The sequence below is a fragment of the Mizuhopecten yessoensis genome, unplaced genomic scaffold, assembly GCF_002113885.1.
Source record: "Mizuhopecten yessoensis strain PY_sf001 unplaced genomic scaffold, ASM211388v2 scaffold8149, whole genome shotgun sequence".
NCBI classification, from domain to species: domain Eukaryota; kingdom Metazoa; phylum Mollusca; class Bivalvia; order Pectinida; family Pectinidae; genus Mizuhopecten; species Mizuhopecten yessoensis.
The window spans coordinates 1,300,607-1,316,738 of NW_018407403.1; the positions used below are offsets into that span (position 1 = coordinate 1,300,607).

The 16,132-nt window shown below is 39.0% G+C and overlaps 2 protein-coding genes across 2 annotated transcripts in view; both read right to left on the bottom strand.

Annotated features, from left to right (window-relative positions):
- The window catches only part of LOC110455168 (octapeptide-repeat protein T2-like), a 6,650-nt gene extending 2,792 nt beyond the window's left edge, over nucleotides 1-3,858 (bottom strand). Inside the window, exon 1 of the mRNA XM_021505140.1 lies at nucleotides 3,790-3,858. Within this exon, the coding sequence (XP_021360815.1) occupies nucleotides 3,790-3,858 (69 nt within the window). The remainder of the gene's footprint in view (nucleotides 1-3,789) is intronic.
- An 11,694-nt stretch (nucleotides 3,859-15,552) lies between these two features.
- The window catches only part of LOC110455177 (archaemetzincin-2-like), a 7,901-nt gene continuing 7,321 nt past the window's right edge, over nucleotides 15,553-16,132 (bottom strand). The window contains exon 4 of the mRNA XM_021505153.1: nucleotides 15,553-15,873. Coding sequence (XP_021360828.1) covers nucleotides 15,576-15,873 — 298 coding nt within the window. The 3' untranslated portion in view covers nucleotides 15,553-15,575. The remainder of the gene's footprint in view (nucleotides 15,874-16,132) is intronic.

Below are 16,132 nucleotides of genomic sequence, written 5' to 3' on the forward strand. Positions count from 1 at the left end.
TGTGTGTTTCTGTCTCTCTGTGTCTGTGTCTCCCTCTCTGTGTGTATCTGTCTCTCTGTGTCTGTGTCTCCCTCTCTGTGTGTTTCTCTCTCTGTGTCTGTGTCTCCTTCTCTCTATGTGTCGCTGTCTGTCTGTGTGTCTGTGTCTCCCTCTCTGTGTGTCGCTGTCTGTCTGTGTGTCTGTGTCTCCTTCTCTCTATGTGTCGCTGTCTGTGTGTCTGTGTCCCCCTCTCTGTGTGGTTCTGTCTCTCTGTGTCTGTTTCTCCCTCTCTGTGTGTTTCTGTCTCTCTGTGTCTGTGTCCCCCTCTCTGTGTGTTTCTGTCTCTCTGTGTCTGTGTCCCCCTCTCTGTGTGGTTCTGTCTCTCTGTGTCTGTATCTCCCTCTCTGTGTGGTTCTGTCTCTCTGTGTCTGTGTGTGTGTCTCTCTGTGTGTTTCTGTCTCTCTGTGTCTGTGTCTCCTTCTCTCTATGTGTCGCTGTCTGTCTGTGTGTCTGTGTCTCCCTCTCTGTGTCCCTGTCTCTGTTTGTTTCTGTCTGTCTGTCTGTCTCTCTTATTAAAAGTAACAGCCTGAAAAGTAACACATAGATTATACACCCGGACTTAGGTTTTGTGATCGTCGTGAACACAGTTGGTACGTTGGTACGTCTCCCGAAGTGTAGGGAGTATTATTAGACGTTTTAAGTAAACTCTCAACATTCTCAGCTCGATAATGAAACTTTATTGAATTTATTTATGAATGTTAAAGCTGAACAGTGAGTTTCGTTTTTGAAACGGTGCGCTTCATAGGGTGGTCTTTCACCAAGGCGGCCGGGGTTCGATTCCCCGATCGGACGTGTAAGGTATGGGGTCACCTGCCCGAGTACTCCGGTTTCCTCCAATTTGGACCCCCACGCGCTAACATCCGGGCCAACAAGGTGATTTGTATAAGTTGTAAAAACTTGTTTCATAATTGTTATAAACTACATAAAGTTTATATTAGCAAACCGTATGGTGCGTGCGTTCGTGCTCGGACCAACGTTCACTTTGACCAGGATTTCAAAAGCATAGTTAGATTCACTGTTTATTACAGAAAAAATATTGATAGTCGTAGCATCACTTCGTCAACATTTACAAAAGGAATTGTATGTTATGCGCTTAAATCGGATGTATACGAATAAAAAAGACACATTTTAAAATATTTGTATAAAGTCACAGAAATTGCCTAGTTGAAGTTTTAGTTTCAGGTTTTAAGTGAAAGCTGAATCTTCATCTATATATAGAATGTCACTGAGAACTTAAAATGGAGTGAAAGAAAAGTGTTTTGATCAGAATCTATGCATGCGTACGTGATCTAAACAACGGAGGCTCCAGACCCGGATTTAATGGGTTCACAGCGGTCCTTTACAGAAACAATATAGCTATCATTTTGTAAATACTCAAAAATAAAATTAAAAAAATGTTATTGTAAGATTGAATGCGACCATAATTACTAAGTAAATAACACCATTTTAAATAAAGACAAACTTAAACAAATGTTTCGTGAATTTTATTCGAAATGTCTCTTTGTCAGGACACTTAATTAGTAATCAAATAAAAATCAACCGGCTATTTATTAATCATAATTACTTAATCATTAGATATATTTGAAATGCCATGTTCCTGTGCATAATACATTAGCATTTCGAATAAGCATAACCTATACAAAAACATCGACAGAAATAAAATGCTTTCCCTTTTTTAAGTTAAGGATGCATGGTATATACACACACATACATATGGGGCAAAGAAGTAATTCCAACAGTGTGGACAAGTTTAGGTTGTCAAATTTTCGGAACGATCCGTATACATATACATATACATCATATTACAAGAAGATAGAATTGATATACTATAATTGAATTACTTCTTTGACCCACACACACACACACATATATATATGTTTAACAACTATTTATCGCTATATATATATATATATATTTATATTCACTGTTTATTATAGAAAATAATATAGGGCTTAAATTGGGCTTAATTATCCATAATAGGATAATTTAAGCCCATAACATACTATTCCTTGTTGTCAGTGTTGATGTAAATGATGTTACGACTATCAATATTTTTTTCTATAATATATATATTTATATATAGCGATAAATAGTTTTAAATGTCCATGTGATGATAAAATATAAATAAAACAAAACACGAAGACTATAATCGGCTAGCGCTTACGCTTTCGATTTTCTTTCGCCTGAAGAGCAGCAAGTTGGGCAAAAGCGCTGGCCGATTATAGTCTTCGTGTTTTGTTTTATCTATATATATATGTGTGTGTGTGTGTGTGTGTGTGTGTGTGTGAGTGTGTGGTTGTGTGTGTGTGTGTGTGTGTGAGAGAGAGAGTGTCTCCTTTCCCAAAGATTGCCGCAGTCACTTGACGGTAGTTTTATCGGTTTTTTTACTTATAACTATTCAAAGGCGTTGCCAACCAGTCCACTTCATGCAACCTCCCATCTTTTATGGATCCTCACCAAAAAGTAGTTCCACGTTGAAAACATAATATTTTAAAATAAATATCTCCATCTAAGATTTCCAAGACAAAACAAAAACGTATTATTTTATTTAAGTGGTCTTGACGTAAACAATTAAGCTACTACCAAAGTACTCCGGCTAGTCTCGTTCAACTAGACTCTTGTTGTCTGCGCAAGCTACACGCCGAATTACAAGTGATCAAGCGTCTGGTTGAACGAGCCTGAATCCGAACGTGAAAAAATACCATGCTTTGGCCAATTGATTTCTATATGCAAAACATTGTTGGTACAGGGCACACTGAGTCGTTCGGAACCCCCATCCATTGCTCCAGTCAATATCTCCCGTCCGGACCCATTTCCTTTTTGTGTCGCCTGCGAAAAGCTGGTGACACATAGGTATTGCTATGTCGGCGTCGTCCGCACATATGTTTTGCGTGCGATAACTTGAGTTTCCTTGGGCCGATCAAACTCAAACTTCATGCAGTGCTTCCTTACCAAAAGTGCTTGCTTGGGATTGCTTTTCAGGTCCGAAGGTCAAAGTTCAAGGTCACTGTTTCTATAAATAGAAAATATGTTTTCGTGCAATAACTTGAGTTTCCTTGGCCTTCTACCAAAGTACTCCGGCTAGTCTCGTTCAACTAGACTATTGTTGTCTGCGCAAGCTACACGCCGAATTACATGTGATCAAGCGTCTGGTTGAACGAGACTGGATCTGAACGTGAACAAATACCATGCTTTGGCCAATTGATTTCTATACGTAAAACATTGTCGGTACAGGGCACACGGAGTCGTTCGGAACCCCCATCCATTGCTCCAGTCAATATCTCCCGTCCGGACCCATTTCCTTTTTGTGTCGCCTGCGAAAAGCTGGTGGCACATAGGTATTGCTATGTCGGCGTCGGCGGCGTCGTCCGCACAAAGGTTTTCGTGCGATAACTTGAGTTTCCTTGGGCCGATCAAACTCAAACTTCATGCAGTGTTTCCTTACCAAAGGTGCCTGCTTGGGTCCGAAGGTCAAAGGTCAAGGTCACTGTTACTATAAATAGAAAATATGTTTTCGTGCGATAACTTGAGTTTCCTTGGGCCGATCAAACTCAAACTTCATGCAGTGCTAAGCACAATCCCCCAGCTTCCTGCGCAGGCGACACATCCACTTCCGTGGAATTCTTGTCTTCATATTCATAGATTCATTTATAAATCGTTATAAGTGATTCTACTGGTAAACCAGTAGACAAATCACATATCGATATAAAGATAACGAGGCATTGTTTAGCTCCCACTTACATTACCTACTGTACTCACAAAGGATGATTGACCTTTAGTCCCAATGACATCGCTACACGTGACTATCCTTGATGACATCTTTAAACTAACAAAGCCATCAGCTGGATATGGAATGGGCAACCGGAAGTTATTGGCCTTGAATCAAAGCAAACCGGAAGTACATTTTCCTTCAAACGGAAATACCTCATCTAAACTGTTCGAGACGTCAAGTTTGCTTCGTGTAGTGAAACAGTATAGCTCATGACTTGGTATTTGTGTAAAGGGATACTTGTAATGAGTCTAAAGATAGGATACTTGATGAAAATATGGAAAATACATTTTCAAATGAGAATTATTCAACGAAGTTTCCTTTTGATTTTGATTTCAACATTTATCTTTGCCTTTTTAATAGAATAACAGAACTGGGCACAATTTATTTAATTTACACCAAGCTTTCCCTGTGCAATACTTATGTGTGGAGATAGATTGTTTACTTCTACATACAAAATTAACAAGATTTCAAGATCGCAACTTCAGAATTTCTATACTAAATAAGTAATGACATACGTGAATTTATACATTTACACCCGCACAAAACACATACACACCGTCTGATGTACAAATCGGATTAAGATGCAATCGAGGGACAGCTATTCTATACCTCTATATATCCACCCACACCTGTATCCACACACACCTGCGTCCCTGCCGTTCGAGGAGTTCTGTGTGTATGTATAATCAAACTAACGAAACAAATATATTTTTTAGGAACGTTTTTTTTCAGACACAGAGTGTTTGTGTTTGTTAAGATGACTACATTATTTATTTACTTAACTCGATCTATTTAATGTTTGCCCTTTTAGTATAAAACGAAGTGTTTTTTTTATCTCGCGTAAAATATTAATTGATTACTGCCTGTCTTTACATTTTTTTTATATTTGTGTTAGTGTCTTTGATTAAATAATAAAAAGTATAATAATATTTTTAAAACACATAATGTAGTCCCATGTTCATAAACAAGAGACGCCGACGTGCACGCAAACACGTAATGTTTCCACGAAGTCCACGCCCCAGGAACGGGTACACCGCCGTAGTCATTTCACAGAGACAAGCTTCACTAGTGCGAACACATACCTCTCTAACAAATACCTAACACATACCTCTCTAACAAATACCTAACACATACCTCTCTAACACATACCTCTCTAACAAATACCTAACACATACCTCTCTAACACATACCTCTCTAACAAATACCTAACACATACCGCTCTAACACATACCTCTCTAACACAAACCTCTCTAACAAATACCTCTCTAACACATACCTCTCTAACACATACCTCTCTAACACATACCTCTCTAAAACATACCTCTCTAACACATACCTCTCTAACACATACCTCTCTAACAAATACCTAACATATACCTCTCTAACACATACCTAACACATACCTCTCTAACACATACCTCTCTAAAACATACCTCTCTAACACATACCTCTCTAACACATACCTCTCTAAAACATACCTCTCTAACACATACCTCTCTAACACATACCTCTCTAACACATACCTCTCTAAAACATACCTCTCTAACACATACCTCTCTAACACATACCTCTCTAACAAATACCTCTCTAACACATACCTAACAAATACCTCTCTAACACATACCTAACGCATACCTCTCTAACAAATACCTCTGTAACACATACCTAACACATACCTCTCTAACACATACCTCTCTAACACATACCTCTCTAACAAATACCTAACACATACCTCTCTAACACATACCTAACACATACCTCTCTAACACATACCTCTCTAACAAAACCTTAACACATACCTCTCTTGCACATACCTCTCTAACAAATACCATTACACATACCTCTCTAACAAATACCTTACACATACCTCTCTAACAAATACCTAACACATACCTCTCTAACAAATACCTAACACATACCTCTCTAACAAATACCTCTCTAACACATACCTCTCTAAGAAAAACCTAACACATACCTCTCTAACACATACCTAACACATACCTCTCTAACACATACCTCTCTAACAAATACCTAACATATACCTCTCTAACACATACCTAACACATACCTCTCTAACAAATACCTAACACATACCTCTCTAACCAATACCTAACACATACCTCTCTAAATAATACCTAACACATACCTCTCTAACACAAACCTCTCTAACACATACCTCTCTAACAAATACCTCTCTAACAAATACCTAACACATACCTCTCTAACACATACCTCTCTAACAAATACCTCTCTAACACATACCTCTCTAACACATACCTCTATAACAAATACCTCTCTAACAAATACCTCTCTAAAAAATAATTAACACATACCTCTCTAACAAATACCTCTCTAACACATACCTCTCTAACACATACCTCTGTAACACATTCCTCTCTAACAAATACCTAACACATACCTCTATAACACATACCTCTATAACACATACCTCTCTAACACATACCTCTATAACACATACCTCTCTAACAATCCTCATGAAACCTATTATTGTTTTTCCCCCATTACATTAACACCTCTATGTTGTAATTAGGTCTAAAGGTCCCTGTCCCATTGCACTGGCGTTTTCTCTTTGAACAGTACCCTCCCCTTAACATTTGGCTTGTTCGATTCCGTTTTCCACGTAGCTCACTCGGTTTCAGCGATGGTGTAACAATCTGAAGCTTAGGGTTGGAATCCCGGTCTGACCCGAAAAATATTTTACACTTATTACATGTTTGTTAATCATATTTTGTTAAAGTCCTGCAAGGCAGCCTTTTCTTTTCCGAAATGAGTTATCAAGGCTACTGTCATACCGGAAAAACCGTTTGGAATGCATTGTTTCATTTTTTGGCTGTGGAACGGGGATCCTGAAACAAAACGACAAAAAATGCATTAGCCTTGCTTAAGTCCGATATTGATATAAAAATGTAGTGGTACGGGACAACGAATCAAGCCCCCATTTATCAACAGCTAACAATTACTGTTAGAGAAGCTACTCACTCTCCACGAGGTGAGGCTGTTCACTAACTAGCACACGTGATGTAATAGTACTTTTTGACATCTGATCCCTAATCCGGACGAACGTAGCCGAGACAATGTCACATGAGAACGGGTACAGGTCATCTAATATATATATATTTTTAAATATTTCACGGATTCCTATGTATACAGCTATGTATGAACCCAACCTTCACATTTAAAAAACCCATATACCACATAAACTTTAAAACATTTATACATGTTATTTTATAATTTCCCCCACATCCCGTTTGAAAATGGAGCATCTTATACCGAATCTGACCTTTTCAAGGTGTATAAATATTCCTGTCATTCTAAGTCAAACATGGCTGCACTATCAAAACTCATGAATTGACGCGCTATCAAAACTCATGAATTGACGCACTATGAAAACTCATGAATTGACGCACTTTCAAAATTCATGAATTAACGCACTATCAAACTCATGAATTGACGCACTATCAAAACTAATGAATTGACGCAATCAAAACTCATGAATTGACGCACTATCAAAACTCGTAGCACTATGAAAACCCAAGAATCGCAGAACTATCCAAACCCAATAATGTATGCACTAACAAATCTAAAGAATTGCTTTACTTTTGAATATAAGGAATTGCTGCACTTTCGAAACTCAATTAATGCACCATCAAAGCTCCACGAATTTCTGCACTTTCAAAACTAAATAAATGCTGCACTTTCACAGGAACGTATGGTGAAGTTCTGCATACTGTCCCTGACTTTCAAAGCTCCCGGAATTTGTTGCAATACTAAAATTTAAGAATTTCTACATTATTAGTGATAACGCACAGAACAAAGTTTACATATCAAGAGCATAGTCATCGGAAGGTATGACAAATAGAAAAAAATCAACCTTAAAAATCCTTCTTAAATGTCCTCTAGGTCTGTTTCAACAAGAGTTTGGACGGTCTGGATTTCCAACCTTTTGGTCCCTAGCATCACCAATGAGTCCCTGAAGAACGGAACAGTTGTATGACGCAGTGCCATTCGTGTTTTGTATCTATTACCTAATTTTAAAGGTGAAGTCGCGTCGGTGTATTACGTTCGTCTTTGAAGATATACAAATAACAGTGTATACCTATTAACCATCGTACAAGCTCCCACGAGGTGTGACGTCACAGAGGTAAGTAGGTACTTCGGTATTTCTCTGAACAACACACATGATGTACCCAGTGAACCCGGCGGGGCCTTTTCATCTCGGTAATAAAAGGGCGAAATCTGCAACATGTTGATGTTTAATAAAAATATGACAGATTAATATTAAGTTGTTTGGTGCATTTTATGTATTATTTTTACATAAATTAGAATAAATCAGTTTCGTGTTTATCATTTTTCAATCGAGGATGCTCGTGCTCGCACTCAGAAACTCTAAGCATTTATTAGGGGACGGCGTTAACAACTATTAGAAAAATGTTGTTCCCTTTTCTCAAAAAAATCCAATTGTAAAAAAAGGCTTTCGGAAAATATTTTATTGGATACACCCAAATCTAAACAGTTTAAACTTTAAAAATCATATCTGAAGGACGTTTCAGTATGTACGGTAGTATAAATTTAAATGACCTAATATTCAACACGCAGGAATTTCAGTTTTCAGAATAATGAATAAACTAATAATTAAATAAATCTGATTAAAGAAAGGACAAGTCCGGAACCTGATCGGGCTCTTAACACTATATCACGATAGTGCCGACCTTTTTCCGGACCGGACCGTTTTTGATTAGTTTATGGTTTTTTTCATATATAAATGTAATTTAAAGGCTAAACTCGAGTCCCTGTGTTTAAACATAATCATTAAACGTTCAATATAAAATTTAAATAGCATGCTTTGTAGACTAATACGTTAAGTCGCCGATCGCGAGACAGCAGACAGTTATGGATCAATTGAGATCGATATTTCACAACCATGACTTGTAGACAAGTAGGTCATGTATAGAGCGAGACCCCACACTGTCTATGTTGTTAACAGTTTTATGGAAATTGAGATTTCTTCGGTTTAGCGAGGCTCAATGGGGAAGGGAAAGGAGTGCTGACGGCGGGGGCTGGGAGGGGAAAGGAGTGCTGACGGCGGNTGTTATCCAGGGGCAGCGAAAGTGAGCGTAACCCCAGGGGGGATATCGAGGATGCTGTTATCCAGGGGTAGCGAAAGTGAGCGTAACCCCAGGGGGGATATCGAGAATGCTGTTATCCAGGGGTAGCGAAAGTGAGTTAACAACTATTAGAAAAATGTTGTTCCCTTTTCTCAAAAAAATCCAATTGTAAAAAAAGGCTTTCGGAAGCATTGTCATGCTGACAGCGGGCTGGGTCTTTTAAAGTTTTATTTCCAATCAACGGCCCCAATGAGATATGACGACGGAATAAAAAATACAAGTGTATATATAGATTTTATTGGATACACCCAACTCTAAACAGTTTAAACTTTAAAAATCATATCTGAAGGACGTTTCAGTAAGTACGGTAGTAAAATTTAAATGACCTAATATTCAACACGCAAGAACTTCAGTTTTCAGAATAATGAATAAACTAATAATAAAATAAATCTGATTAAAGAAAGGACAAATCCGGAACCTGATCGGGCTCTTAACACTATATCACGATAGTGCCGACCATTTTCCGGACCGGACCGTTTTTGATTAGTTTAGCATGTTTTGTAGACTATTACGTAAAGTCGCCGATCGCGAGACAGCAGACAGTTATGGATCATTAACGCGTCGGAAATTGACCAAAACAATTTAGAAGGTACATTTTAATTGAGATCGATATTTCACAACAATGACTTGTAGACAAGTAGGTCAATTATAGGACGAGACCCCACAGTGTCTATGCTGTTTTATGAAAATTGAGATTTCTTCGGTTTAGCGCGGCTCAATGGGGAAGAGAAAGGAGTGCTGACGGCGGGGGTGGGGATGGTAAAGGAGTGCTGACGGCGGGGGTGGGGATGGGAATGAAGTGCTGACGGCGGGGGATGGGATGGGAAAGGAGTGCTAAAGGCGGGGTTAGGGATGGGTAAGGAGTGCTGACAACTGCGGGGTTGGGGTGTGGGTAAGGAGTGTTGACGGCGAGGGGATGGTTAAGTGGTGACAGCGGGTTGGGGATGGGAAAGGAGTGCTGACAACTGCGAGATTGTGGGGATGGGAAAGGAGTGCTGCCGGCGCGGTTAGGGATGGAAAATTAGTGCTGACGGCGGGGGCGGGGTCGGGAAAGGAGTGCTGACGGCGAGGGTGGGGATAGGAAAGGAACACTAGCTGCGGGATCGGGGATGGAAAAGGAGCGCTGACGGCGGGGGTAGGGATGGGAAAGGAGCGTTGACGGCTGGGTAAGGGATGGAAAAGGAGCGCTGACGGCGGGGTTAGGGATGGAAAAGGAGCGCTGACGGCGGGGTTAGGGATGGGAAAGGAGCGTTGACGGCTGGGTAAGGGATGGAAAAGGAGCGCTGACGGCGGGGTTGGGTATGGAAAAGGAGTACTGACGGCGGGGATAGGGATGGAAAAGGAGTGCCGACGGCGAAGGTGGGGATAGGAAAGGAATACTGGCTGCGGGATGGAGTGTGGGTAAGGAGTGATGACTTACTGCGGGATTGGGGTGTGGGTAAGGAGTGCTGCCAACTGCGAGATTGGGGTGTGGTAAGGAGTGCTGACAACTGCGGGGTTGGGGTGTTGGTAAGGAGTGCTGACGGCGGGGGCGGCGATGGTTAAGTGGTGACAGCGGGGTGGGGATGGTAAAGGAGTGCTGACGGCGGTAAGTGGGTTCTTTTGACGGCGGGGATGTTAAAGGAGTGCTAACGGCGGGGGCGGGGATGGTAAAGGAGTGCTGATGGTGAGGATCGGGATGGTAAATGAGTGCTGACGAGCGAAATTTTGGTTGGGATAGGAGTGTATGCTGTGGATGGTGTGGTAATGGAATATTGACGGCGGGTTAGAAGTACCCGGGAAAGTTGACGCTGATGATAGGAACGGGAGAACAGACTACAGGGAAGTCTTCAGAAGATATGGCGCGCTGACTTCGATGTTAAGAAAGGGTGTTTGGAAAGGTTGCGCTGGAGATTTTACCGTAATGTGTAAGAATTGAAATGACTCAGACGACAAGAGGGATGAGGTTGGAACCATTATCACTTATCAAAAATCCCCGGGACTCGTTGGATATCGTCTAAAATTTAATCATCCCATGTAACAGACCCTTCTGGGCTTTATAACATGACTGTATCATGTTATCAGTCATAAGAGCGATGATAATAAAAAATACTACACCATAAATAATTAAAAATTGCTGATTATTATCATAATAAATTTAAATGGAAATAATTGCCATTTCATGAATTTTAATAGCTATATTATGTAAATATGGATGATCACTTATATAATTTTCTTTACACTTGTATTTTTTTTTATATATATATGTAACACTTCATTAAACTTGGTCGAATGGGTGAACTGATAAATTATTCCGAGATAATTTCGAAAAATGTTTATATTACAACTATAATTAGTAATTATCGTTGTAATATAAACTTTTTTCTAGATTATTACTAAATTTTCATGAATCACAATAATCTTCGTACATCTAAAAACTGTATGTTGATGGTCTTGTAAAACTAAATCGTATTAAACCTGTGTTTCGGTATGACGTTGTTGACCGACCAATGTATCACTAACACTATATCACATCGTAAATTGTCCCCTCCAGTGGTAAGTATACAAATACAAACACGTCGCAGGTGATTGATAATGCGCCCAGGACTTCTTACTCCATTGGATGCATCCGTGTATTTTGATTATCTACTTGATCAAGACTTTCTACCCGAGGCAATGGCGGATCCAGAGGCATAGAGGGGGTGGGGGCGGGGGGTCAGATGGGATGGGTGGGTGAGAGGGGTGGGTCCCCGGGGGGTTCCTAAAGTGTTCGTCTGAGACTTTTGCCGAACGAAGCGAGTGAGTCTGCTAGGGGGGTCCGGGGCATGCCACCCCCTTCCCCGGAAAAAAATTCCTTAGTGTGAAATGGTGCAATCTGGCCACTTCAATTTGCCTTCACATCTCATTAAATTTGTGTTTTATAAGAATTTTGCATCAAAATTGACAGTACCAAAATTACTTGAAGCATACAATTCCAGAAGTTTATGCAAAGATACTACATTAATAAAAATGATTTTTTATGTATGTAATTAATGCTTATCTTAAGAATATGTATAGCTTTAGTATATGCTTCATGTTATTAGTGGTTTCACGTCAATCGTACATAGAATCGTCAAATGAAGTGTAGAATGTCGTCAATGTAGCTGCAGTCGTCAGGCACATACGCAGCACAGGGACCTGTGCATTTGTTACAGCTATATTTGGACCTAAACTAAGGTGTTCAGAGTAATTTTGCAGGTTTTAGGGGTTTAAATCGACTATCGGTAAAAATGACACCCCAATGATTATCTATACTTTAAACCCCTAAAAAATATAAAAATACTCATGTAAAATTACTCCAACACCTTAGTTTAGGTCCAAATAAATTAAAGCTGTAACAAATTCGCAGGTCCCTGTGCTCGGTATTACACTAGACACGTGCGTGTTATTGACATGACTGTGTATGTAACAAGGCTGACAAATTTGCGGACTGTTTCTTATCAATATTTCCTGATAATTCACAGACATTTTCAGAATGTCATCCTTAACCGAATTAGTTTGCACAAAAAATGAGTAAAGGGAGATAACTCAGAAATATTTGCATTGTCTCGATGGTGAGTTTTGTACAGAATAATTAACTATATGTAATGTGTAGATCCATTTATTAGTTTAATATATTAACAATATAATATTATTTTTTTTTATTAAATTATATAACAATAATTGGAGAACATCTAGACGTTAGCACATACATGTTTGTTCTTTTCTACTTCTCTGTACAGAGTAAAATGCATACATTAATATTTTGTAATAGATGTTTGTTTGTTTTCTATTGTTTACGGCCCATCGACAATTTCAGTCATTTAGGGCCAAACAACAATGTAAAAATAGACAGTCACAAAACACTGAATACATAAAAACCAGAAACAAAAGGTTAAAATGTGTAAAAGATGTCCAAATTTATCAATAGCAAACAAATTGTTTAAAAAATATATATCTTATTATAGAGATAAATTACGGTAAATGTAAATAATCATACATTCATTGCACAGAAACTTTATCAAATAAACGTTTCAGAGTATACATTATAAAATCTGTCACATATTTGTTTAAAATCAGCGCATTCAATCATAAAGTGTCTGACTGTTAATGGTTGATCACATGCATGACAATAAGGGTGGTCTTCCTTATGTAAAATGTAACTATTTGTGATGTAGGGGCGGAATGCTGTGCTGGATGCCTTCGGCATGGTATTTCAGTGAGATAGCACTGTAAAGTCAGCATCAGATCCACGGTATCAAGAGGAGGCAAAGCACCAACATACCTTGTCTCCTGCATACACACACGCAAGCATGCATACACTACACACATGGAGGCACGTCCTAAAATAACCTTAGCTGTTAATGGGATGTTAAACAAAATGAAAACAAACCAAGTATGGCCTATGCGTAGTCTATGGCCTAGCTATTGTACATGAATCTACATTTTGTAATGGATGAAAGCAAGAACAAACACTTATCCCCAGCCAGTTCTTGTGTACCTATGCTTGATTAAAATAACTTATAATGTGTATATTTACAATAATAAACAATGAATATAAAAGACCGAATCAGAATCGGCCTGTACATGTGTTATACACCTACAACACATCACAACTGGTGCATCAAAATCACGTTTACTAAAAAATTCAGTTCAATGTTTACTATATCACATAATATTTGTAAAAGTATATTGCAAGTATATAAATCTTGATCTATATAAGATTCATTCTTTTGAACTTTATTTATTTTACAACAATTATGAAACACGTTATTTCAACTTATATTTATTACTCTTGTTGGCCCGGATGTTAGCATGCGTAGGGTCGTAATGTGGGAGGAAACCGGAGTACCCGGAGGCAGGTGACCCTGTACCTTTTCACGTCCGATAGGGGAATCAAACCCCGGTCACCTTGGTGAAAAGCAAGCGTGTTGTCCATTTCCCTCATTTCATTTGCTGCCATTCTTACTAACAATATATTTCAAAATCATTCTTTTCTCCTGAAGGAAATTATTGGCCTTATGTTTTGGTAATGGTAAGAGGCTACTAACGTTTTGCCCTCCAGCAGAATCTGGGCTTTTCTTCTGTCAGCTGCAAAGCCATCCTTGATACTCGAGGGGTTATGTTCATTTACGCTCTTTGCACCCCTGGAATATATCATAGCAAAATTGAAAGCACAAGCTATTTGATTGGTCTCAAGTAAAATAAACCTGACCAATCGCTAAGGTTGATACCTGTCCTTTGAAGATTACAGAGGCACAACACCCAACTACAAAGCCAGGCAATTTTACAGTTAGGTGACCGACAGATTGTTTAGATATACATCAAAGGATCAAACTAGTCTTCTCGTCTCATCCACAAGGTGGTGTACACTGAGCCTTTGGTTAGATTGTTTAGATATACATCAAAGGATCAAACTAGTCTTCTCCTCTCATCCACAAGGTGGTGCACACTTAGCCTTTGGTTAGATTGTTTAGATATACATCAAAGGATCAAACTAGTCTTCTCGTCTCATCCACAAGGTGGTGCACACTGAGCCTTTGGTTAGATTGTTTAGATATACATCAAAGGATCAAACTAGTCTTCTCGTCTCATCCACAAGGTGGTGCACACTGAGCCTTTGGTTAGATTGTTTAGATATACATCAAAGGATCAAACTAGTCTTCTCGTCTCATCCACAAGGTGGTGCACACTGAGCCTTTGGTTTTGCTATGACATATATTCAGGGGTGCAGAGAGCGAAAGTGATCATAACCCCTGGAGTATCAAGGATGCTGCTTAGCCAAAGGCCATTTAGGTCATCTGCTGTCCCCATTGACTGCAGTAACACAGGATCTGTGGAATTGTCTTTTTGTTCCCACTCTTCCTTGTTGGTACTTACTAGTATCTCCCAGCGATGGGCTGTGCAATCATACCGGATACATGTAATTTAAAATCGATCTGTTTGCTGTTTCCAATTCCGATAATGGATTACAAATTCCACAATTGGTATAATCAGTTAATAATTGAAATCAAAGTGTTAAATGTCTTCAATGTAGTATGCATCGAAAGTCTAACGATTTGTACGTACTATATGATTGATAAAACTGCATAAAAATTGCTTGAAATCCACTCCATAAAGCTACAACTCTCATCTTCTGATGTATTATGTAGTTGTGTTCTCAACTTAATTTTGATCGGTTTACTACTTCCAATTACAGAGACTGATGATTGATTATAAACAGATGGCCCATCACTAGTATCTCCCCTGTCTTGATCATGAATGTTAGTCCCCAAACATGTTTTTTTTAATATGAAAAAGATGTAGACCTGAAAGCCTGATGGTGATATCTGTTGAGCCAGTACAAAAGTCACTTAACTAATTCACCCCTGAAGACATTTGAACTCCTCTAATTCAAAGGTTGGAATAGTTCATTATGACATTTCTGGGGTGACTGAGTTAATTCCTGCATTAACACTGAAAGGTTCATCTGGCTTAACCGGACTAGCTAGGCTAACAGACATCAGATTTGTTTTCCTCCTTCCAGAGTGGTCTGCCCTTTCTTGCCCGATACACAGATAAAAATACATAGGATCAGACTTTTATGCTAAAAATTCTAGTCTCTTGTTCAGCCAAGCAGATTCCTCCTTGTAGCCTAGCCCTGACCAAAACTCAGCCATCAACTTGTACCGTTCAATGATGTCAAACTGGCAGATAAAATGGAGCTTCCTGAGACAGACCGGACACAGGAATATAGAACGCTCGTCCGACTCCTCCAGATGATTGGATCCATTCATGATGCAGGAGAAATACACACAGTGCGGAAGACCGAACATGTGGCCGATTTCGTGACACATGGTTTTACAGGCACGCTTCATTAAGGAGTTACTTCCCTTCTCTCTGCAAAATATCACAAAACACATACAGGTGTATTAACTAACCTCAGTACACCATTTGTGCACCGACAAGAGTAAATTAAATTACCAATTTATTTAGAACAAGACTTATAAATGCGTTTCCTGTAACATGTAAGAAAAATTACGATTATTTTAACAAATAATTTTAAATGGATTATATAGGAGAGTGATCTTGACTTTACAGTGCTTCATTGAAAATTACCTAATAAGTTTAGGCCCAGTTAAATGAGGGTAGGCACAAA